We start from the raw sequence: 27,624 nt of genomic DNA, 5'->3' as shown, positions 1-27,624 counted from the left end.
ACCCTAGCCCAATGTTTTGGACACAAGCAAGTATTTATCAGAAAAAATGTCTACAGATTTTGATGCACATCTGCTAGGATGGTTACTTTACTTTTACACTAATTGGCTAGAGCTTTAGAAAGAACAAAAACATTATATTCTCAACTTTCTTTTCCATCTTCCGTGTTTGGTGGGTGTTAATCAAGAAAGTCTTCAAGCTTTGTTGTACAAGACACACTGTACATATTTAATAGATAGTTATACAGACATTTAAGCTAAATACTGCGCTTCAAAACTTGTGAAATTGATCACATCGGTCCTTGAACTTTAAAAGTGCATAACAGAACTGATGTCATAGGACTGAGAACATTTGCAAAGCTATGTTAATACATGTTTAAATTTGCAGCTACTCAGTAGGTCAGTGTTGACCGAAGTCAACAGTTTAATGCCACATTTTAATGGTAACTAAGTTTAAGGTTTATTTGAAGCATCCAGTTAACCCTAGGCCAAAGTCATCATAGGTGGTAACCATAATCCTAACCCTCGTCCTACCCTAAAACAGTTTTTAGAAAAAGGTAAAAGATGCCTTTATTTGAATAAATATGAATAGTTTTCAGTGTGTCCATTTTTTTTTTCTTGATTCCCTCATTGCCAGAACTTGAGGGAACACATAAAAAAAACATATATGACAAATTCCCACTGATTATGGTTAGGTTGGGATTAGAGTTGGTGTTGCCAGTGTTGTCAACTCAGACCTCAGAGTTTTAAGATCTTCAGATTGAAAATATACTTGTGCTTCTTTAAGTAGGCGGTTGTTGATTCTCTTGCTTGTTCTGCAAACCAAAGTGCAGCATACGTCTTGTCTCTTTGTTAGCACTGGCATTGTATGTGTATCATTCTTTGTGTATTTCTGCTTTTTCCCATATTCCCATATATATTCCCATATATTATTTGTTTGCTTTGGGAAAAGTTATTTTACTTTGCAGTGCAAAGAGAATTGAGCACATTTCAATGAGACATTATATATTAGCTAAGCTAGCAAGCATTGCTAGGCCTGCCGGCTTAGCTAATGCATTTAATTTTTCATTTCTAAAGGTTACTGCTTGGTAAATACCACAAGAAAGTTGTATATGCTTATAGATCTTAAAACTCTGTGTAAATTGGATGTGATTTGCACTTTAAAATATCTTTTTTGTATTGAGCAGCAACACAAAAGTAAGTAGTAAGTGTACTAATAAACTTAGCGGGATACAAAGAGGTAGAATGCCTGTTAGGAAAAAGAAAAACTCACTTCAGCATTCGTTCATTTGTCTCTTCATCCATGTTCAGGGGACTGAGTGAAGATGAGGAGATGATACCGAAGGAGCCCAGAGGCTGATGGGTGATAGGTGAGGTAGTCTGACGAGTGGACATTCCACTGATAGATGGAGAGTCTCTCAGGACGGATGAAAATGGGAGGCAGGTTGGGGCACAGGAGACTGACATGTTCACCACCTCCACCATCTTCTTGTTCACAAAGGCTAGTCCTGAGTTAGGGATCTTGGTGGCCTTCGATTGGCAGTCCAAAGGTGCTTTCTCACAGCTCGATACTCCATTTACATCAGCAGGTGACACTATCTCTCTGTTTGTCACACCCAAGGGGTCACTTGGCCTCTGAGTGGTGCTGTTACTGTTGGGCAGATCACTGAAGCATGAAGGTTTTATAAGTATCTGTGAGGGATCTAGACATTCATGTTTCTCAGGCCCGAATAGTTGGGTCTGATGGAAACTTTGGCACTCATCTCCCATGTTAATCCTCTCCTGATCTGTTGCACTTTCATGCACACATGGTTTGTTTCCACAGCTGCAGGGCACTGTTTCCGATTCAACGACAAAGATATTCTTCACTGAGGTTACTCCACTGATGTGTGTTTGATTGTTCGTATTCTCCCTCTGGCTGCCAATAACAGCACTTTCCTTGACATGAGGGCTTTCTGCAGACTCTTGTAAAAGTAATACTTCAGAAACACTGCTTGACGCTGACTTTATCCTGTATGTCTCTGACAGGTACTGTGGAGAGTTTGACTTTTCAGAGGTCCCATTCTCCTTGACAATATGGCCAGGATTTGATGATGAACTCATGTCTAATGGTGATAATTCTGACTGTCCAGAATCCAGGTTGCTGTACAAAGAACAGTTTGTCCTACATGAATCTTCATGTTGTACTAAGCTCTTGCAATCTGTTTCCTGGTTGAGCAGCATATGGCCATCCTCTACATCTTCTGGGCTACTTATCTGCGGCGCAGAAACAGACTTGGTCAGCTTGCTTAGCTGCCTCTGATGCTGATCCTCCTCATAGGGCAGAGAGCTAATTGATGTAAGTGAAGCCTGTATACCTCCACTTGGAAGGCTGCCGTTGCTCTCCATCTGCAGCCCTTCCAGATAGCTGCGGTGCACTGGATGATTTAACACTATTTGCTGTGGGATCTCCCGTTCGCTGGAAAAGTCCAGAGGGGGTCGTCCTCGCAGTGCGGCCTCCACCGGCCACGCTACAGAGCTGGGCTCACTCTCGATACCAGAGTCTGAAATAACAGAGGACGAGCGCTTCATGACCTTGGTGCCGACCAAACCTCCGCGATGAGTCGTCTCTTTTCTGAGCTCACCCGGAAAGAGTGGTATTACTGGACAGCCAGCGGGTACACTGATAGGAGGGACATCCTCACTTTCATCATCCACTGAGTGATTTAAAGGCATGGCAATGTCAGGCTGCTCTTCAGTGTTTTCATTCTCTATTGCTTTGCTGTGGTTTGTGGCATCACAAAGTTGGGCAATTACTTCTGTTACAGGATGAGAAGACTTGTCACTGTTGTCTGCAGAATCTGTGAGGGGACTAAAGCTTGAGGAGGGAGCCAAAATTGCCTCTCCTCTACAAGGATCACATGACTTATTTGCAACGTAGATCTCTCCTGAACTATAGCTCTCCTTATTTTGGTTGTGATTTTCTGCTGCTTCCGTCAAGTTTTCCTTCACTGCTGCGGAAAGTTCAGTTCTGCCCTCAGTAGGAATGATGTTCTGGGTACATCTGGTGTCGCTCTTATTCTGGTCTGCTGTGAGCGAGACATACAAGGGCAGGTCCGTGCATTCACTACCCAGAGAGTCATTGGGTACTGCTGGTGATACGGCTTCTTGGCTGCTTTCGAGAATCCTCTTGGCAAGATCTAAGTTGGTTTGTTCATCAGCAGTTGCAGGCATTGGCACATGTGATGTGTACTCTGGAAAGACAAAGAAATTCAGTTTGTAGAACAAGAGTTTGGTCCTGAGACAATACGTAATGATATGTTAATAGCAGGTAGCAGAAGATATATATTTTGTAGTACGTGTTTGAGGAGACTCCACGTATCTGTCCTCAAAGATGATAGGCAGGCTGTTCCAGTCTCCATCGATGTCCAGGCACTCAACAGGTAAAGGAGGCATTTTGGTCAAGTAGTCTGAGCTCCGTACTTCTGCAGCTATCTGGCTGTGTCTATTGATTCTAAATCAGGACAATTCAATATTAAATATTATACTTCTTTGCACTCACAGAATGAGCTTTCTGACAGGGGTGGTACTTACAATTCCTCTTGAAATGTCAGAGATATCTCTTTGTGGTGCTCGGTGAAAAAGTATGCCTCAGAGAACCTCCTGACCTTGTGTTTCCAAAGACATACAAACAAATTAATTTTGATAAGAGCCTCAGTCTCAGTCTCAGATCACTGGCAAACATATGGTTGGGTTCGATTTCTTGGTTCAATAAGCAAGAAAAATTTACCAAGTATTTGATGAGCACAAAAAACAGACAAAAAAGCTTGAGAGCTACTCCACTGTGTAGCACATTTTCATATTAAACAGCCCAGTGATTTAATAGAAACTGCAGGGGAAATCATATTAGATTGCTCAGCAAGCTTTAGGATATAGAGGTCCAGAATGGCATTTATAATTTGAATGATTCCTTTTGAAACACTCAAAGCTCACAAATAGTCAAGTGCATCAGCAATGAGACTAAACATAGTCTAAATGTGGACTCAGAGAGGGAGCAGCAAGCCTGCTGTGTTAATGGCAACAGGTTTGATGCATTTTACACAAGATTGGAAATTAGTGTATTCAATATTTAACAACAGAATAAATTATGTACATGGAAAAAAGGACAACTTGATTTAATGGGACATGACTGATCAGGGGTTCATGATATGAAATTACATCATTTAAACCTTTGTCTCTGATCTTACACATATTCAGTAAGCATAGCTGGACTGGCCATCGGGCATACTGGGTATTTGCCCGGTATGCCCGATGGTGATTTTTCGTTTTCATGGGCTGATGTTTTTTTGTTGTTGTTTTTTTTAACGGTATAAACAACGAAAGGTGGTGGATTGGCCAGATGCTGGCAGATGTGTAAAAATAACTCAGTTGTTTGGTGGTGGCTTCTATGGCGAAGCTTCCACAGAGGCCAGCAGGTGGATGAGGGAAAGGGGAGGCAGGAGGAGCAGAGACCCGAGGCGGCCGCCGGTCTGAGTGTCAGGTGAACTAAAATTCAGGTAAGAAGTTGTGACCTGCAGTCTATCTGGGTCAGATATAAACAGAGTTTAGGTGGAGTTTTATTTTCGTTGTGCTGACTTTTTACAGTCAGCTACAATAATAATACTGCGTACTAGCTAGCATAATGGAGTTTCTATACAGCTGGGTGGGTGCTATGATGTTACTGATAGTGAACTTTATTTTATTCATAAGGTTAGTTAGTAGAGTTGCCAACCGTCCCGTAAAAAACGGAATCGTCTCATATTCAGGGAAAATATTACGTGTTTCGTATTGAGCTGAGAAGGAACACAGTTTGTCCCGAACTTCAGCTAGAATGGAAAAGACACAAAGCTGGAGTTATTCTGTGTCTTTGCTGCACAGCTGCCTCTTGTTTGCTCATTCTCTCCCCTCTCTCTCCTGTTATTATTTCAATCATGAAACTGATCAATGATCAGCTGATCGGCTTTTCTGTCTCAAGTCCCGTCTCTTTTGTTTGTTTATCGCACACTTTGTGCCAGAAAGAGGAAACCAGCGGATGTCACGCTAAACAACAGCAGCACGTTTACGCTTGATCAACTGTGGTTAGAATTTTTTAATATTAATTTCTAGTATCAGCTGATGTTTGCTGGAGCCACAGCTGTAAACCTGCTGGTCATGACATCGGTTTGGATATGTGGTGAGCAGGGGTGGAAGTAACGAATTACAAATACTCACGTTACTGTAATTAAGTACATTTTTTGGGTACTTGTACTTTTACGAGTAATTTTTCAAGTGTGTAATTTTACTCATACTTGAGTACAACTTACACCATGTAATCTACTTCGCTACTTATAAAATCAAAAGTCACTACTGAGTACGCCCACAATTTGAATTAATATTCAAACCTTTCGTCTGCATTTTTGCAGCCAATAAGGCCGTGCAATCGCAACCGCGCCAATTTAAGACGTAAGCAAAGAATAAACTCCGCTGCAGCAGCAGGCACAGGTGTCTGGAGGTGCTAAATGGTGGAGTATAAACTACTTTATATACGAAAGATTTGGAGACAAAGAAGCCAAAATGGAGACAGAGGACAACACTGTCAACCATGAAAACGACGTAGAAAAGACGGAGGACGCGTGCCCGTGGCTATACCTGGAGGAATTTTTCGTGTACAGAGGAAGAAAAGGAGACAGCGTCCAGATGCAGTGCAAACTTTGTTTGACCTCTACAGTCATTTCAGCTTACAAGACTTCAGCATCTAATCTAAAAAAACACATTGAGGTAAGAGGTTTTACAACTATACGTGTATGATATTGCTTTCTTATTTTTCATGTGTGTTAAGGTTACTAGTTTGGCTAAGATATTGTCACCGCCATTGGTTAGCCTGATATTAAAATAAGACGGAGCTAGCTAATGTGCGTGTGTGCATGCATAATTGAGCTACAATTCGTAGGAATGTTTTAGCTTATTATTTGGACAACCACCGTCATTACAATAAATTAAACTTGTAGTCATTTAAAACTCACAGGCCTACAATCAGCTGGCCTATATATATATAAAAAAACAAACAAACAAAAAAACAAACAAACTTGAACACAGTGCTGAGCTGCATCTCAAATTAATCTTCCAGCTCTCAGCTGACATGTACCAGAGCCCGATTGATGGATCAGTTGATCAGTATCATTGGCCTGATATAGGTCTATCATAGTGACGTGGCTCTTAATCAGTAGGGTTATATGTTTCCCAATATGATATATTTTTTTAAAGAACATAATGTGGATTGGTTTTATTTGTTAGCTGTATGGGCAGCATTTTTGTGTATGTGATCCCTTTTCTTAAATTAGATTTGCTAGATACACATATTTTGCTCTCTTAGTATTTTTAGGACCTGACTAATACTGAAAACTTTAGGGTGATACTGATAAAAAGGAGTTAAAAATTTAGATACTGATACATTGGTCGATACTCTTTTTACAGATAGTATACATATTACAGAACTTAGAATGTATACAGAAATTCATGTTTTTTGCAATGATCGTTCAAAATTGGTTTACACTTGTAAATAAATACAGCAATATATCTGCAAAATTTGACCAATTCACCACTCTTTTATACTATGCTCAACAATCAAAGATTAGCTCAAGTCTAGTTGAATAATGTTTTAAAAATGTGTTTTCCTTTAGTGTTAATCACAGTGATGTTATGAAGTAATGTATGAACCTGACGTATGATAATATTTATCTCTACAGAGGAAACATCCATCGAAGACTGAGCAGTACAATATCACTGTGGCATCAACATCTCGACAGCGAAAGACCACAGCCACACCAAACAAGCTCTCAGCAAATACACAAGCCAAGTTACCAGACCTGATGTTGAGAGCTGCAAACAAACATGTTCCACAAGCAACTGTTGACAAGCTTGTCATCAATTTCATATGTGAGGGTCTACAGCCATTTGCAGTGGTAGAACAGCCATCTTTCAAAGAATTGGTTACCACATTACAACCTCAAGCCAAAGTCATCTCCAGACCCACTGTCCGTGCCAGAATCTGTGAAGCTGCTGATCACATGAAGATGACTTTGGTTGCAGCATTGGATAAAGTCAAATTTGTTGCTACCACTACTGATTGTTGGTCAGCTCATCAGAAAAGTTACCTTGGAGTCACATGCCATTGGATAGAGGAAGCGTCCCTGGAAAGAAGATCTGCAGCACTAGCATGCAAAAGATTGAGAGGGTCTCACACATTTGACATGCTTGCTGGTGCGCTTGATGATATCCATTGCCAATACAAGATTAGAGGCAAAGTTGTAAGAACCACAACTGATAGTGGATCCAACTTTGTCAAGGCCTTCCACATGTTTGGGGCACAAAATGATGCAGATGAAGCTGAAGATGAAGCAGACCCAGAAACTCTTGACCTGACTGACCATAGGGACTACCATGAGGCAAGTGCAATTCTTGATGAAGACTCTGGTTTGGAGTATCAACTTCCGCCTCATCAGCGATGTGCATGTCACCTGCTAAACCTTGTGGCAACAACTGATGCTGCCCTAGCAGAGAGCATGAATGAAACCTACAAGAGGCTCTCCCGTGCAACCTTTGCAAAATGCCAGGCCATTTGGAACAAAACTGGCCGATCTCATTTGGCTAATGAAGTGGTAGAGGACAAGTGTGAGCTACAGATCATTCGTCCCAGTGCAACACGATGGAATTCAACCTACCTTGCCATTGAAAGGATAATACGCATCATTGATGAGAAGGGGGAAGATGCCATCAGGAGCATTTGTGAGGAGTTCAAGGTGAAAATGTGAGTAAAATTGGACACCTACCAATATGGTTTCAAATTTTGTGAATTTTCCTTAATGGATGGTTAAAAACGTGAGCAGACTCTTAATATTAAATCAGAAGATCCCTATTATAGTCATGGTGGGTTTTGTTGTTGTGTCTTACAGGTTGAGTCCTGCAGAAGTTGCATTCCTAAGGGAGTACTGTACCACCATGAAGCCACTGGTGAAAGCTTCAAACATCCTTCAGTCTGAGTCCACTTCCTTTATGGGATGGCTCCTGCCAGTAATCCAACAACTACTGTCCAAACTTAGCAGGCTGGAGACATCAAGCAAGACATGCGTGCCACTCATCAGAGCCCTGCAAAATGGCCTTCAAAAGCGTTTTGGAGCGATGATGGAGGATCCAGAGTTGGCTGCAGCTGCAGTCCTCTTACCCAAGTTCAAGACTTCCTGGACTGACAGAGCAGATGTAATAGAGGCTGGTAAGGATTCATGTGATCCCATTTTTGTGTATTTTTACATTTGAACACATGCTTAAGTGAGTATTTCACCTAATACATTGTAAGTTATTGATGGTCTGTCCTGAATACTAAACAATCCTTTTTGAGAATTTGCCGATTTTAAATTTGTGTTCAGGAATAATCACTGAAATTTAAATAACAAAATTGTGTTATCTACTTGCAATTACAGCCTTGACATACATCAAACAACATCTTGAAACGACAGAGCATGAGAGTGAGGATCAGCAAAGAGAGTCATCTGATGAAGATGAATTCTTCTCCAGACCAATCTCCAGAAGGCTGCAAAGTGCAGTTGAGCTTGATGGTTATCTTGCTTGTGCCACAGACACCATGGAGCTGCTGCACTCCTTCTCAGCCATCAAAAACCTCTCTCTTAAACTGAACACAGCTCTGCCTGCTTCTGCTGCGTGTGAACGACTTTTTAGCTGTGCTGGTCTACTCTTCACTGCCAAACGAAGTCGGATTGCCTCTGTTAATTTAGAAAACCAGCTCTTGCTGAAACTGAACAAAAGGTTCAGAAAGTAAAGTGTGAAAGAAATGCTAAGACTTTAAGACACTTACCTGCCTGTTGTTCAGTGTATGGGGAAAAGTTTAAATGGTTCTACGCATGTTCAGAAACATTTTTGTCATTGTTTTAACAAACAAAATTCCTCCTTTTATATCTACATTTATTTACAAAACAAGTTACCTTTCTATACCTTGTTCATCTGAAAAATGTGCTTTGAACATAAATATTTATACTGGTGAATCGAGTTGAATGCCTGCTATTGACAACAGAATAAAACATCAGTCTGTTAAAAAGTAATTAATACTCTGAGTAGTTTTTGAGAACAGTACTTTGTACTTTTACTCAAGTATTTTTTTAACACCAGTACTTTTACTTGTAATTGAGTACAATTTAACCAGTGTAACAGTACTTGTACTTGAGTACAAATTTTGAGTACTCTTTCCACCTCTGGTGGTGAGAGGGAAACATGAAAATGAAACCAGGAGATGTCCTTACTGAATCATCAGAGCTGAACAGGTGATTGGAGAAACAGTAGGGGTGCAACGATACTCGTATCGGTATTGAACCGTTCGATACACTGCTTTCGGTTCGGTACGCATATGTATCGAACAATACAAAATCTTTTAATTTATTTTATCAACTTTTCTTCTAACGATGCTGTCTGTGTTGAGCGCTCAGTGGAACTGTGTTCGACTGCGATCGTGGCTCAAGAGTTGGGAGTTCGCCTTGTAATCAGAAGGTTGCCGGTTCGAGCCCCGGCTTGGACAGTCTCGCTCGTTGTGTCCTTGGGCAAGACACTTCACCCGCTGCCTACTGGTGGTGGTCAGAGGGCCCGGTGGCGCCAGTGTGCCCCAGGGTGGCTGTGGCTACAATGTAGCTGCCATCACCAGTGTGTGAATGGGTGGATGACTGGATGTGTAAAGCGCTTTGGGGTCCTTAGGGACTCGTAAAGTGCTAAACAAATACAGGCCATTTACCATTTTACCATTTTACTCCGCCTAGGCTGCACTGTCGAGTGCAGATCCACTGAGCGCAGTGCAAGCTAGCAAGACAGAAGTTAAGCTCGTTACAACATGGCAATTGCCTCAACTGTACTTTTGAGTTAAAATATGTGTTTATAATTTTAATAAATGACAAATTAAAAAAGGCATGAACATTTTTTTGTATTGAAAAAATATAAAATAATATCGAACAGTTACACCAAAGTATCGAACGAACTGTGAATTTTGTGTATCGTTGCACCCCTCAGAAACAGCTTTTAGGTGACATGAATGAGTTGAAGGGAAGTTATGAACTGTTTCTGAGAGACAAATAACACCAGGATCCTTTTCTAAGTAGCTGACAGCTGGTAACTGTGCAGCGGCGGGTCTAGCAAAGTTTTGGCAGGTGGCCAGGTAGGGCATTAACATTTAAAATGTTTTGCTTTTAATGACTAATTATCTGAATCTTACAACCAAAGTTTTGACCTGATGTAACATGTATAGAAATCATACATATACCAACAAGACAGTGCATATCACTGTCACAACAGCGTTTATTTCCATTCAAAGGCTTTATGGCTTTTCCTATAATACCTTGTCTCTAGTCAAAATGCCCGGGCAGATTTTTTTGTCCCAGTCCAGCCCTGTCAGTAAGCTAAGCACAGACTTTTCATGCTCCTTACTCACCTGCGATCAAATCTTCTGTTTGAGAAAGTCAACTAGGCTTAAGGGCAGGGGAGGGAGAGCTTATAAGGCTTATTTAGACAGAGGATGAACTGAGGGTCAGTATGGATGTATAATAATAAATTTAAATCATGTGCAGTTACTCTAGAAGAATCCAAGAATAAATATGCAGAGCTGGAATTGAGAACAAAGCTCCCCTTTTAAAGACTGACTTGGCTGCCTCTGGTATCTTATTATCTTCATGTATTTAAACAGACATTGATGTCATGGGATCAGATGTATTTCCAATACCAAACTTTAAGGAGACAGTAACATGTATATTCTTTTTACAGAACTTTATGCACTCCTGTGAAAAACTAAGTACACCTCATTCAGGAGCTTATAGAACCATCTTTACTAGCGGGAATGTGAAGTAATCACTTTCTCTATGACTTTATTAGATTCTAACATCACTGTGGGGGGATTTTTGGCCCACTCATCTTTACAACACCGTGTTGGTAGGGTGCAGGTTGACTTTGGAAGTCAAGAAAAGGAAGCAAGTGAAGGCAGGAACAGGAATTAAATATTGGAAGTTGAAGAAGGAGCAAAGCACAAAAACTGGTCCTGGGTGGTAGGGAAGAGTTGCCAGATATCTGGGAAGAAGGTGTTGAAGGTTAAGGATGTGGGTGATGATCAGTGAACAGAGAGCAGCCAGTATTGGTAGTAGTAGAAGAAGAAGATGATAAACAGTAGGTAGAAGGTCTGATCTGATTGATGGATTTTTCAAGTCTTGAGGTTTGCTAAGATGCAACCAAAGTCGCTGCCATGTTCTTTTTAGGGAGATGATACTTTCTCCTGGCAGCTCTTCCTAAAAAGTAATTTTTGTAATATCTCTGAGCTTTGCTTGAGGTAATCTTGGGATGAATTTGCTGGGATGTCCAGCCCTGGGAGGACTGTGTCACCCTGCTTTTACAGAGGTCAGTCCTTTTTGGGACGATCACTTAATCAGTAGCACTTGGCTCCTACTTAACCTCCAAATTGGAAGCAATAAGGCTGTACTTCATTTTTCACGAGTGCGCATTGAGTCCTGTGAAAGCGCTGTATCCAAACTATCTTCATGATGGACAAATTTAACAGTGCTTTCTATAGGTAATCATCCGAACTTTTTTAGTGCATAACAGTTATTGATGGGCTTAACTTTGACATGTTTTTCCTCATCAATGTGAAAGTTAGTTTGATTCTTCTTAGACAGACTGTTCAGTATCATGTTACTTTCTGAAAACTGGTGACAACATGCCTTTAAGGAGCTGCTTTCAGAGACAAAATGTCAATGCTTATGAAACATGTTTTATTGTTCTGTGGTATTCTTGCATTTTAGCGTGGGTGGATCACAATCACTATATTTAAACATATCGGCACCAGGGCCTAATAAAGGCTCAGCACCTCAGAGAGGCAAATGATGACGTTTGAACATTGTATAAGCCTGCCTTTGATGGAGCTGAACTCTCACCCTGAGCGTGTGGTGCTCCTGGGCCAGATAGGACAGGATGTGGGGGTTGAACACAGCGGCCTCCAGGAAGCAGCTCCACAGAGCAGCCAGCTGGAAGCAGAGCTCGCTTACGTCCCTGCTGATCTGCTCTGCCACCTTCTCGTGGCCTTCTTGCAGCTGAAAAGAAAAACGCAGTCCTGTAATATTTAGCTGAAAGTGTTGCATTTCAGAGAACTCCCAGAATAAAGCATGCACAAGTCCAAGGCTGGGTGATTGTCCTGCTCACATATTCATACCTACAAAGAAAACAGTGTCTACAATCTGTCTGATATGAAAATGACTGTGGGCGGATTATTAATATGAAATTTATGTCCAAGTATGGAGTGGCAGTTTGCCTACACAGCGAAGAATTGTCAGATCCTAGATTGACTGGTTGGCAGCTGCTCACCTAAACACTAATCACGACCATTTTTACTGGTATCATCTAATAGCTTCATTATACTGAAAAGCTCCGGCCTCATAAACAGATTTTATTAAATGCCCCAACATATTCTGATTAAGGCACATATCAATGCACACTGAGATGCCAGAAAAACACAGAAATTAAAACCAAATGCAGAAAAACAACCAGGGTAAAAGCACTTTAGTAGTAACAAACAGAGAGGGAAAGGAGTGAGACGGAGATCACACAACAAGCTGACAAAGACTGAAGTAGAAAACCAACTAATTGCACACAGCATGGAGAATAATAATAACAGGTGAACGCCATCAGGACAACAACAATGACGGGACAAAAAAATGAGGGAACTAAAACACTTCTTTTTTTTCAGCTAAACTAAAGGAAGTAAAATGAAATAAGTACTAAGAATAGATTCCCGCACATAAACATAAAGATCACGAGAGCCTGAACTCTCTTAGTCAAGCTTTCATGTCATTTCTTTAAGGAGCCTTCAGGAATAGTTCTCCAGGATTCACTCTTCTTTGGATGTTGGCTGCTTTATGCTTTTTGGTCAAGATGAACACTGCACACTGTTAAATAGACTGGTTCTTATATAGCGCTTTTCTACTCTCCCGGAGTACTCAAAGCACTCTATACAACACGCCACATTCACCCCATACACACCCATTCACACAAGCACTATGAGAGCTTTCTAACTATCATTCATACTCTGATGGATGCATTGGAGAGCAAGTCGGTTAGTACAACACGAGGATATTTGTCATGCCGACTGGGCGAGCCGGGGGTCGAACCACCAACCTTCCAATCAGCAGCTGACCTGCGCTACCTCCTGAGCTATAGCCACAGCAAACTGTTACACTGTTTCAGCAATGTTGAGGTCCGGACTCTGGAGAGGCCTGTCTATGACTGATAATGTTCCACTGTGTCTATGTTTTTACTGCAGTGTGTTTGGGGTCATTGTCAAGCTAAAAAAAAAGCTGTTGCCAATCAGAACTCCAGTTGTATCTGTATATCTCTGATGACCCACTCAATGATTTGAACCCCAAACTTATAACCACTACTTATACTATCACCACCCTTCCACAGAGTCCTTTTCTGATGAGTCTTCGGATTTTTTCCTAAATCAGATACTGTTCATCTGTGATATATATCATTAGGTCTGCTATATCTTATTTTGTCCGACACTTGCTCAGTTACCTCCAATTTTTTAAGAGCACATTGCACACCATGATGAGATACGCCAAGTTTTTGACTAATAGCTCTCTGGGAATCACCTCACTGGCGTAAAAATACTATTTTATAAGTTGTCTTTGGCATTTTTTGCAGATTCATCTAAACACATGGAAGCAAATCGTGATTTTTTTTAACAGGCTGCTCGTAACAAAGTGCCTATAGATAGTATTTAAAAGTCTTTCTTTGCTAAGTTTCTGTTATGTGCGGTGAGAACACTGGCTCATCCTGTACTTGATTGCTTGACAGTTCATAGGTCAGTGTTGAGTGACTTAATAAATGGTCAGTGAGGAGTGGACTAAAAATGTTGAGTTAGAATGTCTAGAAAACTTTTGCTCCAGATCACTTTAAAAATTAAGACGTTTGATTCCTTAGAAGCACATAACAATATAAAGAAATAACTTTTTTAATGTGAATCTATTCTTAGCATGCTGGTGCTTTTTTGTATTAGAATAGAAACAAACAGGAAACAGCAGGTACTATGGACTAGTGACATATCAAAGTGAAAAGTGACAGAGGCTGCTTTGTTGGTTAGACTCTAAAAAAGTAATGTTTTCTTACATAGAGCTCTATAATAAAGTATTTTTGTTATTGTCAGTGTGTGCTCTGCGTTGATGAGGTTAAAAATAAAATAGCGTTATGTCAGTAATTCACATACAAGTAATGGTTTGATTGATTGTTAAGTTTAATTATTTTTACTTATAGATTAACCTGCATTTTTCCTACTTTTTGTGTAATAAAATATTTATAAAGATACAATAAGATAAGATATGTTTGTTACTATCATACAAAGACATGAACTTACCTGTAGCTCTATTGTCAGCTGATTTAGCGTTTCTTCTACAGGCGACACATCTGTGGGAATAAAGATATTTGGGGAGTTTTAACTTTCATTATCCTGTGACAGGGGGTCATACACACATATAGTTTGAAAATCTTATAAAACAAGTTACGCATATGTGCACAGTTTTAGATATAGACAAGCTGAAGTGAAGGGAACAGAAATGGCTTGTTTTACTGAGCGGCTAAGAGGCTGCGCGAAGCCCCGTCTAAAAGGGCAAATACGGAAACTTTTACATTCACTGCTTAAGACCATGTGATCAAACTGTATTCAGGAAACTGGAGGTTACAATCAGCATGCTTGTACTCCACTACATATATACGAAGTTAAGGTTTTAGCGGAAATATACTGTCACTGTACCAGAGTCGGAAAAAGGTTTACAGAATACACAACAAGTACTCTAAGTACATCAAATAATAGCAGTACTTATAGTTTAGTTTTCAGTACAGGTAAACTGTTTAATGTTAGTCCTCTATTTCTATTGGGCTGATTTTAAATTACTTTCTGACAAGGTCATTAAAATAATACTTTTTCTACAGTTTTAATCATATTTTTTTAATAATTTACATTGTCGTAAAAAAAAACAGTTCCTGCATTATTAAAATGTTCCAATATGTTATTTTCAGATCTCACTAGACTTTTAATGAAGAAACAGGTCCAAGGCTTTCTATATATGTGCCACCTGATTCCAGAGGAATCTGCTGCAGCTGTGGGATCTCCTTCATGAGTGCTGTGTAGTACGTGTGCAGGCCTCTGTGTGCCACCAACAGGAGGCGACAGAGTCGCCGGTGCCACGTATGAGCTCTCTGCAGGCAGTTTTCACTGGGCACATAAAAACTTCCCTGAGGAGAAGGACAGAGGAAATGTCAGCTACTATGTAGGTCACAAGCCACCTCTCAAGTACAATGTCCTCTTTTAATGACAAACATGTACACATACTTGAACTTAACAGGCTCTACTATAGCCTGGTTTGAAGGTTTGTTGCTCTGACCTCTTAGTAATAGAAGCTTACTTTTGCAGTCACAATAACTCCTTGGAAGATCTGATACAATAAAACAAATGCCTCTTAAAAACAGCTAGCTGTGAGCTGCAAAAGCAGATCAAGACATTTATGTGGCACACGTGGATGTATGGCAGCCCTTTAGGGCCTTCAGAGGTCCCAGGTGTGGGAACTTGGCCCAAGAAGCAAAGCACTGTTTGGAGAATAGTCTTTTTAAAATCGGTGCAACAATCTGTATGAAATAGTATTTAACTATGCTTCACATTATATCCACTGAACTAGAATCAAACGTCCAAACACAGGTCCTTTGTTTGTGCCTGTAGGTAGATATGGTTTTGAGTAGATGAGTCATCCCCCAAATAGTGCCCAAAAAATTGCATCTGCGTCAGGAAAGCACCACCATCAGTTTGGTAGCTGGTGTAGAAAAGTTATTTTTATACCATGTTATTTTGCACTTCATCCAAAAGAAGGAAACTGAAACTCAGAATGTAAAGGGTGCGAGTCATCAAGTATAACAAAAACAACTAACCCCTATCAGTGTCTGCTGTGGCTCACTCATCTGCCTGCCAGCCCATTTACCACTGAGTGTTTCTTTCTTACATAAATAAGTGTATGCTAAAATGTAGGTGAAAAGCTGCTTGACGAGGAACCAGCACATAAAAAGAGAAATAATAAAAACAAGATCTGGTAGCTCAAGTACAAACCTCTGCTTTCTGATCGGCCAGTAAAATCTGGGCTGTAATATGGGCCTTTGTTCCAGCAGATGGCTCTCTAACAATGAAAGACGGGCTCTAGCTGTGCTTCACCAAAGCCGTTAATAGCATTTGCTGGCACTGTGCAACCAACTACAAATCACCAAAGCCTTGAAGTCTTCTAGAAGAGACAGTGGTCCAAAAAGACTGTATCACTTTAGACGTGAGTCATCACAGTATGCCTACAACCATCCATGGTCCCTGACCCCAAACACTCATCAGAGTTCTTCCCACCCAGTGCCGAGATTTTTGGCTGCCTCTGTGGAGCGTAGAGCTCCAAAAGGCATGTGATGCCTGAGTATCAGGACATACTGTAATTTCCCTCGAGCTAGTAAAGTTGCCGGCCCTATCATCATACCTGTGCACACTCTGTAATTGCTCCAGTGGAGTATACCCGAACCAGGAAGGAACACCTGTATGTTTACTTCCATAATTCTCTTTAGCTTTATAGAGGCCCGCTGGGGAACAGTCTGTAAGCGAGATGCACCGAAAAATAGCTTTTTTCCCCCAATAAACTAGTCATTATCCTAAAAGCACAGTTTCTCTGCACACTAACAATGGTTAAAATCTGCCACAGTTCACCTGATGTCGATTTCTGCTTCTGTTTGCTGCTTGTTTATGGCTACGGAGCCGTTTACTTCTGAAGCATGCAGGTAGCGTTTCATTCCACAAAGAAACACCACATTTTAAAAAGTCTTATCTTACAGCAGAAGCACAAGATTTAGACAAAATGACACATGTTAAGGGGGAAAGTGCTGGAAACTAAGCGTAGCCGCGGGTAAAAAGCTGTAAATAAATAAAGGTGAAAGAGTCTGCAGCGTTGTGCGCAGCTTTCACCTGCAGCTATGTGGTACGTGGCGCTTGCAAGCACAACTCATTACTGTGATCAAACGGAACCCCCCCCGCTTGGCTAAACGCTGAGCTTATTAAAGCGCCCAGCCAGGGGTGGGAGTAAAAACCGGGAGGAGGAGAGGCAAGGTGGCGTGGGGGCCTGGGAGCTCATTAGGATTTACTGTGCAGACCGTGACGTTCACGGAGACCTGAGAGATGCATGTTATAAAACCTGAGGAAAAACTCTTTGTACCTTATGTTGGTGTAATTACCAAATATACACAAGAAAGCTAAACTCGGTAAGGAGCAACAGCCCCAAAATATAATTTTTGGACATGCGGTGATACCTGAAAACAGCAGCAGTGAAACTATCATAGATTCGAGTTGTGTTGGGAGTACACCGCTGCATTGGGTTCTGCAATTCTTGGAAGACTTGAAAAAGGTGACACTTTTTGTTTCCTTTTGTCTGCTCAGTACTGTTTGCTCCGAGTCCAAAGAGTCACGAGGACAGGCTAGTTGCTTGATAGTGCAAAGAGATACTGTGTGGCTCCTTATCTGTAAACTATGCAAACTAGTCTAGACAGGAATCTATGTGAGATTAAAACTATCATTCACCCGTGCTTTCACAGCATTCACTGCATTGTAACATATTGAAATATAAAACATTTTCTTCTAGTTTTAAGAAGTGCATGTAACTTTATACATGAATCTTCCATTTACAGGAGAAATGATGGTAAATAAGTGGCACTGTGTCTCAAATGCACCCACACAGTGGATCGACAAATGCACAAAACCTTTTTATGAGTCTTTTGGAAAAAAGAAATTGCTGGAATCACCACTCTGATTTTTAATGATATCTTTTCACACTGGACCCTCTGATGAGGCCTTTTCGGGCCCGCTTCCCATACGTTTGACACGCCTGCTGCATACTGGTTGTGTCTCCGTACGCCTGCAGATTTCTCACTTTTATCTGTGAGCTGTAGGGCTTGTTAACCAAAGTGCTGCATTCTCTCCTATTGACTGACAGCTAGCTACACACTCACAGAATCAAGGCTAATTACAAAACTAAAGAAAGAAGTTGTTGAGTCACAATAATGAACATGAGTCATGTGTGTCTTTTATCACCTGCTACTATTGAATACAGCTTTTTACTAATATACGCCTAGGTGAATAAAAGGCAATAAAATAAATTTGCTATAGGCCATATATGATCATGATTAGTAATTATGATAGATTATTATTTATTTCATTGTGAATTAAGTGCGCTATAAATAAGCCAGAAGCATGAGAGACAGCACCATCATTTCCAGTGGGAGTTCCTATCAATTCCAGATGCTAAGCCTGGAAGCCTACAAGCCTGGGCAAGCGGCTTCAACAAATAGTATGAAACACCACAGCGCTGCACAGTGATAATCACCACGTTGGCCTCTGGTCTTAAAACCTACAGGATTCTGCATAGTGCCAACAAATGACTGATTCCGAAGGACAGACAAGGTCTGGAATCTGTAATCCAAATCAGGACGACTCCCTTCCCAGCTCAAAATCCCGTTGCTTCTGGATGACATGCCCAAGCAAATCCCGGCTAAATCTGTCGGCCTCTGTCCTAAACCTTTCTGTTTACGTCATCGCTTGGCATTTAGCTGCTTGCTCACAAAAAGAAGAGAACAACCAGCTCAAAGGGAGACATTTGTTTTCAGCTTTGTGAGACAAAATAGGCTTTGACTTTGTGTGACTTTCTATTTGAAAGCAGCTGAACCGCTAAAGGTTAACACACCTCAGAGATGACAGGTTTGCAGTAGCCAGCGCCGAACACGAGGTTCTCTACAGACATGGCGGACGGGTCGTTCGTGCTCTCTGGCGAGCCCTTCCCAAGCCAGGAGCCCTTTCCTGTACGGGCAAAGCTGGAGAGAGGGCAGGGATGACACAGCAGGGGCAAAGCATGAATAATGTTTGTGTTGTATTTAGTGTTTGTGACTCTGAAGGAAGACATGAACTGAGAAATAAGAGCAGTTCTGCTGCAATCAGTCAAGTGCTGCAGTAATCTATGTAATGCATGTTGGAACATCGACTATGACACTGACGGCTGAATTCATCAGATGAGTGTTTGGAAAATTATTCATTCAGCTCGCCAAGAGATACATTATATATCATATTATAAGATGTGCCAGCAGTTCAAGCTCACGTTCTCGCCTGCTTGATTGTATGGGTTTCATTTCAGTTAAATTTTTCACTTAAAAAATTAAAACCTGCTCATTGCAGATGGTTGACCTTTTTTCTTGAACACATCTCCAAACAGCATTCAAAGCCATAGATTACAAAATGAATGGCTTATTTATAAAGAAACAAAAATGAATCCAAGCAAGGTTTGGATAACGGATTAGCAGATTGTGCAGTGAAAAGAATAGCTGGGTTCCTGAGATCATACCAAATCAGATACAAATTTGTGTAATGTGAAGATTCGGGGTCTGCAGGATGCGAAACAGTTGCAAGCTTTCCAGACTTTACCTGAGCAGGGGCTGATGTAAGGCAACCAGTGAAGCGTGGATGGAGACAGAAATGACTGACAGGTGGAAATAGTCGAACATGACAGGGACGTGGTGGTGGAGGCCTCTTCGCGGGTGGAAATGGAGGCTGAGGGTCCGACTACTGATCAAGGGGACAGTCGCTATATCAGCCAACCTGAGGGAGTAAAAACAAAACCCAACTCTTTAAGTGAAAATCGTCCTTTTTTGCCATCGTCCATAATGTTTGCAGCTGTTCCATTAGAATGGCTCATGTAGCAAAGGACAGAATAACTAAACAACATCATTGATGGAAGTACTCAGATGTTTTAATTAGATAATGCTACACTGTTCTCCGTTGGTATATTAAATTAATCAGGAAACACTAATGAAAATATTTACAGTTAAAGTTTTTAATATGACGAATCATAACTGTTATTTATGTTATGAGTAGACTGTTAAAACTAAGCAGAATTTCAATGCCTGCTTTTTTCAGCACTGAAAATGAGAATTAAATAATACATAAAAAATTAAAATCTGATAATCTTTGTATCTGTGCCACAGAGTGCAGATTAACTAAAGAAGTGGTTTTATTGCTGATAGTAAAAGTGTGACCCTGTAGCGCCTAAAACTTCACATTAAAAGGAGCATCTCTTTGTTAAGTGAGTGGGAAATATCAGGGCAACTGCCTTTAGCAAGTACCAGTTTTAAATAACTGGGAAAGCTGCTCACTCATAATCCAATATCAACAATGATGATACAATCTAAATATTTCTTCTTCTTCCTTTTGTCCCAAGCAAACATACAAACCCCTGCAGTCATGGATCGTATGCCGTATATTTGTGATCAGGTGCTTAAAGTGATGTCTAGCAGCCAAATGGGAAAGTCGCTCACTTCACATCTCAAATACACACCAAACACATATTTTCAAAGTGGTTCAGAAACTTACTGCTGCTCATTGTCAGTGAAATGAAGATCCAGCTTCAACTGAAAATCCACCTCACTCAAGGCCTCCTCCACCTGCAAATGGGAACGATAAGGATTGTTGATGCATAAATATTGAAAGACCTTGGGCACAAAATAATCATAATCATAATCTTTGTATCACAGAACAAACCAAAAAAACTCATGTAGACAGGTCAAGTTCAGCTACCTCAACTGGTCCCTGTCTGCCAAGGTGACCACGCCCCTAACTACAGTGTCCAGATGTACACAAATCTGTCCGTCCACACAGTTATTATGGTGGGGAAACTTTCCATAGAAGCCAGATCCCTTTTTACCAGGTTTCTAAACATGCTTTTTTATGGTGTAAAATAAAAATGAACGTGGGTTAACTCGCTTTGGACATGGCATCAAGTGGCCCATGAGTCTGTGAGAGTTTTGGTCTCTGTACCTTTGCATTAGTGTATTTTAATCAGTGTTGGATTATACTTATTTACTTCCACCTGTTTATTTGCTAACCAAATGTAGCATTGATATCACATAGAATTGTAACTGCACCTTGCTAATCAAGCTAGTTAGCAATAGCTGATAACCAGAGATGGGCAGTAACGCGTTACCGTAATCCGATTACTTTTTTCAAGCAATGAGTAAAGTAAGGCACTACTATTGAAAAAAAAACCTAATTAGATTACTGTCACTTTCCTGTAAGCACACTGCGTTACTGTGTTAGTAGACCATGATTTTGTTTGTGAGAGTGTCTCATGACAATTACGTAAAAGCGTACGACGTCCGTGGCAGCAACAGACGTGTGTAGATCAATAATGGATAATATGGAGAGCGGGAGAGAGTACGACTGTGCAGCGTTTAAAGTATGGACGTACTGACGTTACTTTGAGCTTGATTCCGTAAAAAGTGACAAAAACATTAGCATCTGCTGTACACTCAGCGTGGGAAGAAAACTTCTTTCTACAGCAAAAAATTTAACTTCAAATCTGAGCAAGCACCTAGCACGCTGCCACGGGAGTGTGAAATTCACAGAGATCCTCCCACTGACATGACCGCTGCAGCACGGGGCAAACCTCCAGGTGACCATAGATATAAGAGCGACAGGACTTAGTGCCGCTAAAACATTATTTTATGTTATATGCTGGAATATGCAAAAAAATAGGTTTAATTATTAAACAAAGTTCAAGTCAAAGACTGTTTCATATAATTACATTTTTGCTTAATGCAATGTGCATAAAGCTAAAAGATTAAAACTAATAAAACAAGTTTTTCACTTGATTCAATTTTATATGATGGATTATGCAGAAAAAATAGAATTGGGCTGAAAGGTCTATTGCTTTAGTATGTATTTGGGTTGTGTATCATGTAACTAAGTAATAAAGTAACTATTTACTTCTGAAAATAAATATCAGTAAAGTAATGGGATTACTTTCTTGGAGAAGTAATCAGTAACTAATTACTTTTTTTAAGTAACTTGACCAACACTGCTGATAACACCCAACAGCTTCCATCCTGACACAATGACGAATGCAAAACTGAGACTTCAGAACGGAAGTGCAACAAATCAGTGCAAGAGGCCGTTGGGTGTTTCACACAGAAGACTAGACTAGTGTTCATATCCAGATTTAAGCAGCACAGGTAGGCTGGTAAAAGTCAACGTATGTAGATTCTGATATTTCACAAAAACATATTTTTTTTATAAATGCCATTTCTAGATGACAGGGTTCATTTAACATGTTCAAAAATCTCCCAGAGGTGGATGTGACAGCTGTAGCCACAGCTTTCACATTATCTTTGCACTCATCAAACCATCCGGCAGCCACTTGTGCTCTGTGGAGAAGGATCTGACTCTCATTTATTTACTGTCACTCACGTGAATGGAGAAATTCGGAATTAATGAAGGGGAACGGCCATCACACGGTACCAACAAGAACATGATGGATTTGCTGCTATTTGGCACAGAAGCTAATGTAACCAACCTTGTTTGCAATTCTGATTTAGCCACTTTAGTGTTCTTTTTGATTAACTGTTTATGTTCTCTGTATTCCGGCATTTATGTCTTTCATGTGGGCTGAAAAAATCAATTACTTTCATGTTCAAAGTGCGGTAGAAAATAAAGGCATAAATCTGAACAACAAAGTGAAAAAAGAAAAAGAAAACGATATTAGGAAACTACAAAGCCGGGGCCGAAAATGGATGCAACAGACTCTTCTGAGGATTGGTGTGCAGCGCTGTTAAATTTTAATAGAAGTAGTTCCACTTTTGTAGCGCTTACAGTAAACGTATAAATCCATCTGATATTGATGCTGTGATTGATTAAGAATACATCGGGTGTGCACAGGGGAAATGAGAGGCTATTTTCGTCTGCGCTATCTGTAGCTGTGAACAGCAGATAACCTCCGGAAGGTTAATGAGCGGGGAGCCTTCGGGAGAGCTTACAGATGAAATCTGATATGCCTTTAAGCTCTTCTGTCTCCACACCTCCACAGCAACACCTACGTTTAATGAAAATTTCTAAAATTAGTTGTCATGTGAGACAGAAAATCCACATTCTGGCAGAAGCAGGAATCCTTCCACAGTAAACTAGGCGTATACACCACATGTTAGGGAGCAGCTGAGCGACGGTTTAGAGTACTGTCAGCGTGTGAGCTACGGCTATCAAATGCATGATTAGCTTCAAATGAGGCCATCTTAACACTCCCACGTCCCAGCATCAAGCCCGTGTCACCGCTGTCACTGCTGATCAATTTGAGCTCCGGTGGCTCCCACAGGCAAAAACGGGCAGAGTGGATTCTCAGGGTCACGCCCACAGTAAAACAGAACATCAATAACTGTCAGGTAGGTTTACACACCTGATCAGCTGAACTAAATATGGCCGGTCTGGGTGCACAGGCACAGTCTTTCAGTTACATAACATTAATTTCACGGAACGAGTCTACGAGCTCAGTGACCCTCACACTGGTTGAGTGGTTATTATGATTAGCACAGAATTCCTTTGAAAAAGGCAATTAACCTTTTCCACTGAATAGCTTTTGTTATCTTTCAGGGAACCAAACTCCTGTCAATCATTTCATCACATTTAAAAACCGCTAATGCCTCCGTTAACAAAAAAAACTATAGTGTGCCCACAGACCCTTAAAGAAAGTATTGGAGACAAGTTCTAGGCCTGAAAATGAAAGCCAGCTGTCAAAAAGTTGAAAAGTTCCACTTCAGACCTACTCCAAAATAAAATCAGTGCCCATTTAAAAAAATCTGTTACTTACCACTAACTCTTTCTGGAACAGTTCATGCATGTAGCTAACCAATTAGCAGCCATTTAATAGTTAATTTAATATGACCAATGCAATCGCAAAAACAGTTGCTGTGTCTGAGGTCAACTTAGCTTTCAATAAGCTTTATTACATTTTCTGGGTTCATAAACATTTAAGAGGAAGTTCTGAACTGGATTTCCTTTAACGTCTATCCAAGTATCCGGGCTACACTGGTAGCCTCAGAAAATTAGCTAACGGCACCAAAGGGCGAGCCATCAGACTGACCAGTAGTTTCAAAGATTAGAGCTACATTAACTTATAAGCTTTGTTTATTTAAATGCATTTTTATCCCTGTTATAGCCATCACATGAAATGTTTACCAAGAACATCAGTGCAAACTTCTAAGAATATGGCAGCTGTAACTGTGATCAGTCTGCAAAAATCACAAATCTGTTGCTGTCTTCATACACAACTACTTCCATTTCAGCCACAGTTCATAGATCTGAAGTAGAAATTCAGAAATTCCTCTGCTGCATGACGACACTTTAATTTCAATTTGCTATAGCTGCCCGGCAATCTTGCTTTTCAACAGGAATCTATAATCAGAATGCAAACAGTTTATATAAGTTGAGTCGAGTCCCTACCTACGTGTCACTGACAAGACTGAGTCCGATTGAAAGCAACATATCGGCAATCCGTCTGCTTTATTTGCAAACCTTCGCCTTCATCTGGATGAGCGGGACCGCAGTTAGTCTGAGTCGGACTGCAACTGTTTGGAGATAGGTTGCCTCCTGCCAGGTGGCCTGTGCAATCGTCAGGTGAGGGTGTTGCGCACTGACAATTACTTACAATTGGTTCCCAACAGCAAAACAATTTAATGCAACCACTGGGCGCCCATCGATTGTTCCTAATCGCAAGGAGGTTGCTGCCCTATTTTCATTCTACAGTCAATGATGCTTTAGACATCTTAAGCTCTGTTAGACAAACCTTACAAGTCAATGTTTCCAGAAAGTACATCTTTGCAAATTGAGCTGTCTTTGGCCAAAGAAATAGAACGGCTCCAACACCCCTGCTTTAAATCTATACTGCTATAGACAGATAGACTATATATTTTGCAGGTGTTCAGACTGCAAAATATATAACACTGTGGTTTTTTATCTTTTATTCCCTGTTGTGTAAAATATCTGCTGTGATTAAGTGGAACGAATGTGTGTGTTCTGAACAAGGAGTATTGTTTGTGTCAGATGATAAAAACAACAAGTGCAGAAGGGAACAGAGAATGATGAAATCCATTAATTACGGGCCATTTAATATGCTGTAAAGCTACAAGTTGCTATGGAATAAATAAAAAAGCGAGCAAATGGCAATCAATCCCCCCCCCCCCCCCTTTCAAACTGGATATTTGTCTCTGTGTGTGCAGAAAATGTCACCGGCATGACTCACCCGTTCTCCGTCCAATAGCAGGTGGACTTTGAAGATCATACAGTCATTCACCGCAATCTCCTCGTTTCTGTACAGGATCTGAAATATCCGGCTGAACACGGTGCCGTCGTAAACCCCCGCAGAGCTGAAGCTGCACTCTCCTAATGTGGGACGCAAAAGCACAGCACAGTGACAGCAAGTGCAATTAGTATCCACATATGATAAGACATAGATCCGATAGACTAAAACAAGCATTAAACACCAATGTTTAACTGATAACAGGAGCTTTCTCAGAGCTCTCTGTCATGACTACAAACAAACAAAACATCACTTTATCTTTGCACAGCATCAACAGGTTTGTGAGGACATTTGCACATATTTACAGGCACTCAGAGGCAAGCATCTACGTTTAGCTCTAGAACCAAGTGATAAAATCTGTAAATGAGTTTTGGGCCAAGAACGCTGAAAAAAAAGAAATCAAGCAGCAAAATGGAAACATAAAAAACTGCAGTTCTTCATGTGACCACTTAGGCTGGTTCAGAAAGCAGGTCAGCGCACACTGTTAACAAAAAAAAAATCTATGAGTAGGTTCCCTCTAAACCTGTATTCACACTGGCTGCGGATGCTAGAGAAAAAACCTTCCTGCAGTTGTATTGATCAGTTCAATTCAGAAGTTCTTCCACAAATAGCGAAGTAGTTGCTGCATGATGGCAATTTAATTGCAAAATCCCACATGTACCTGGCAACGCTCTGTTATATCAGAATACATATTGTAGAATAGAACCAGAGTCACAGGTGAGGGCAGACTGACTCGGGTTGACTGCAACATTGGGTGATCTGTCAGCTTTTATTTGCAGCTACCTCGAAACACCTGAAAAATTGTGATGCAAACAGGAAACAGAGAATGTTCAGTGTCAGTGTAAAAGCTGTTGGTTTCAGCAGTAAGGAACAACATTTACTTTGAAAGGTGAACATTCCCCATTTCATTAATCCATGGACAAATGGCACATGTTTCCCATGCAAACTATGGGCAATCGTGGCAGTCTGTTAGCAACCAAAGCAATCACAGTGAGGCTGTTGGTGCAGCAGTCAATTTCGCCCAGGGCCAGCCAACAACCTCCAGAAACTACTCTGAAGTTTTTCTTAGCAAAGTTACCGCTTGTCTCTAGGCTTGTTTAACTAAAGCAAGGCAAAGCGAACAGCTGTGGGCTGTTTTTCATATTTAGGTCTATCGATGTTGCTCACATCAAGTTCAACTGATAAACTTTAAAGTCCTTTAAACTTCTTGGTGTGGGAATGCAGAGCCAGTAGTACCTTTAAATTCACATATGTTTTCAAGCACAAGGAAAAACTAATAAATTGGATTTTATGTGCAAAACTTAGGTCACACATTTGCCCCCAAAACTCACACGATCTCAGAGGCAGCCCATTGTTTCAACTGCCATCATCGTCCACGTCGCAGCACTTTGGTGTGCGACGCGGTGGCTGTTTACTGTGTGCTACTAGCGCATTTTTCCCTGGCAGCACTGCAGAGCTGCTGTCCAGCTGTGAGCCGTGAGAGGTCTTTGAAATCCCCTGCTGAGGTTGTGCTCTTTTCTGTCTCGGTCTTACTCTCCCTCTCTCTGCAGGCCTCCTCCCGATAATGCTGTCACTACTTGCAGCATCAAGCAGCCCCAGCCAGGGTGACGGATGTGTGGAAGCACGAGTGCTGTCAAAGGCTTGGTGGATGTGTGGCACAGACAGCGTAATCCCTCTGGGGATGTACTTTCTGGGGTAGGAGTTGTTGCGCGGTGTTAGCACGGTCTCCTTACAGTTGCATGAATGTGACTTTGATGTTCTTGTTTTTATTTTGTTTTTGTGTAGGTTTCAAGCTTCTGTTTCAAGACACATAAGCAGATTAGAAACTCGACACCGTGTGCTGTCATTAACATAAATTATCCTCTGTGTCTATTTGACCTGTGAAGGACTCATCGTTTCCCTCGGGACCCTCCGTGCTTCACAAACGCTGGATTTCTCCCTTCATGTGGCCAGAATCACTAAATCAACAAACTGCACCTGCTGCAGTGGCTACTCTCACACGCTCACAGATATTATACTTCCCTTTCAATGCCTGTTTGTTCTACAGACTTGATTAAATGTTACAATACGTGTCGAGGGACTTTCAGTGATAAGGCCTTGATAAGAACGCAGCTTAACTGAAATAACAGCTTTGACACATCTAGCAGTGCTGTGCACACTTGAGGTGGAAAAAACACTAAACCACCCGTAAAATGCAATATAACAATATTATGAACCCTTCTTTCATAAGATTGAAGATCAGTTAAGATGGAAACTGATAATCGGTGTAACACTGTATTGTTTATAGTTTGTTTATACAGAACTGGCACTAAATTGGCTGTAAGCTATTTGTCATGGCAGTCACATGAGGCTGTAGAAGAAAAGACCT

The 27,624-nt window shown here is 40.8% G+C and overlaps 2 protein-coding genes across 2 annotated transcripts in view; one reads left to right on the top strand and one right to left on the bottom strand.

Moving 5' to 3' along the window:
* fam135b (family with sequence similarity 135 member B) overlaps positions 1–27,624 on the bottom strand; it is a 58,461-nt gene that overhangs the window by 14,142 nt on the left and 16,695 nt on the right. Inside the window, exons 4-13 of the mRNA XM_026155682.1 lie at positions 25,200–25,339; positions 20,507–20,577; positions 19,562–19,735; positions 18,831–18,957; positions 15,156–15,315; positions 14,438–14,487; positions 11,964–12,119; positions 3,571–3,644; positions 3,336–3,490; positions 1,271–3,230 (exon numbers count right to left, since the gene is read on the bottom strand). Coding sequence (XP_026011467.1) covers positions 1,271–3,230; positions 3,336–3,490; positions 3,571–3,644; positions 11,964–12,119; positions 14,438–14,487; positions 15,156–15,315; positions 18,831–18,957; positions 19,562–19,735; positions 20,507–20,577; positions 25,200–25,339 — 3,067 coding nt within the window. The remainder of the gene's footprint in view (positions 1–1,270; positions 3,231–3,335; positions 3,491–3,570; positions 3,645–11,963; positions 12,120–14,437; positions 14,488–15,155; positions 15,316–18,830; positions 18,958–19,561; positions 19,736–20,506; positions 20,578–25,199; positions 25,340–27,624) is intronic.
* LOC113014262 (zinc finger BED domain-containing protein 1-like) lies at positions 6,660–9,107 on the top strand. The gene is made up of 3 exons (XM_026155683.1): positions 6,660–7,801; positions 7,947–8,263; positions 8,472–9,107. Exons 1-3 carry the CDS (start codon positions 6,864–6,866, stop codon positions 8,825–8,827), a joined length of 1,611 nt encoding a protein of 536 aa, XP_026011468.1. The 5' UTR covers positions 6,660–6,863; the 3' UTR covers positions 8,828–9,107.

This window comes from Astatotilapia calliptera, chromosome 22, assembly GCF_900246225.1.
Source record: "Astatotilapia calliptera chromosome 22, fAstCal1.2, whole genome shotgun sequence".
Lineage (NCBI taxonomy): Eukaryota > Metazoa > Chordata > Actinopteri > Cichliformes > Cichlidae > Astatotilapia > Astatotilapia calliptera.
Note: the sequence above shows the minus strand (reverse complement) of the source record. Positions and strands in the feature narration are given on the sequence as shown.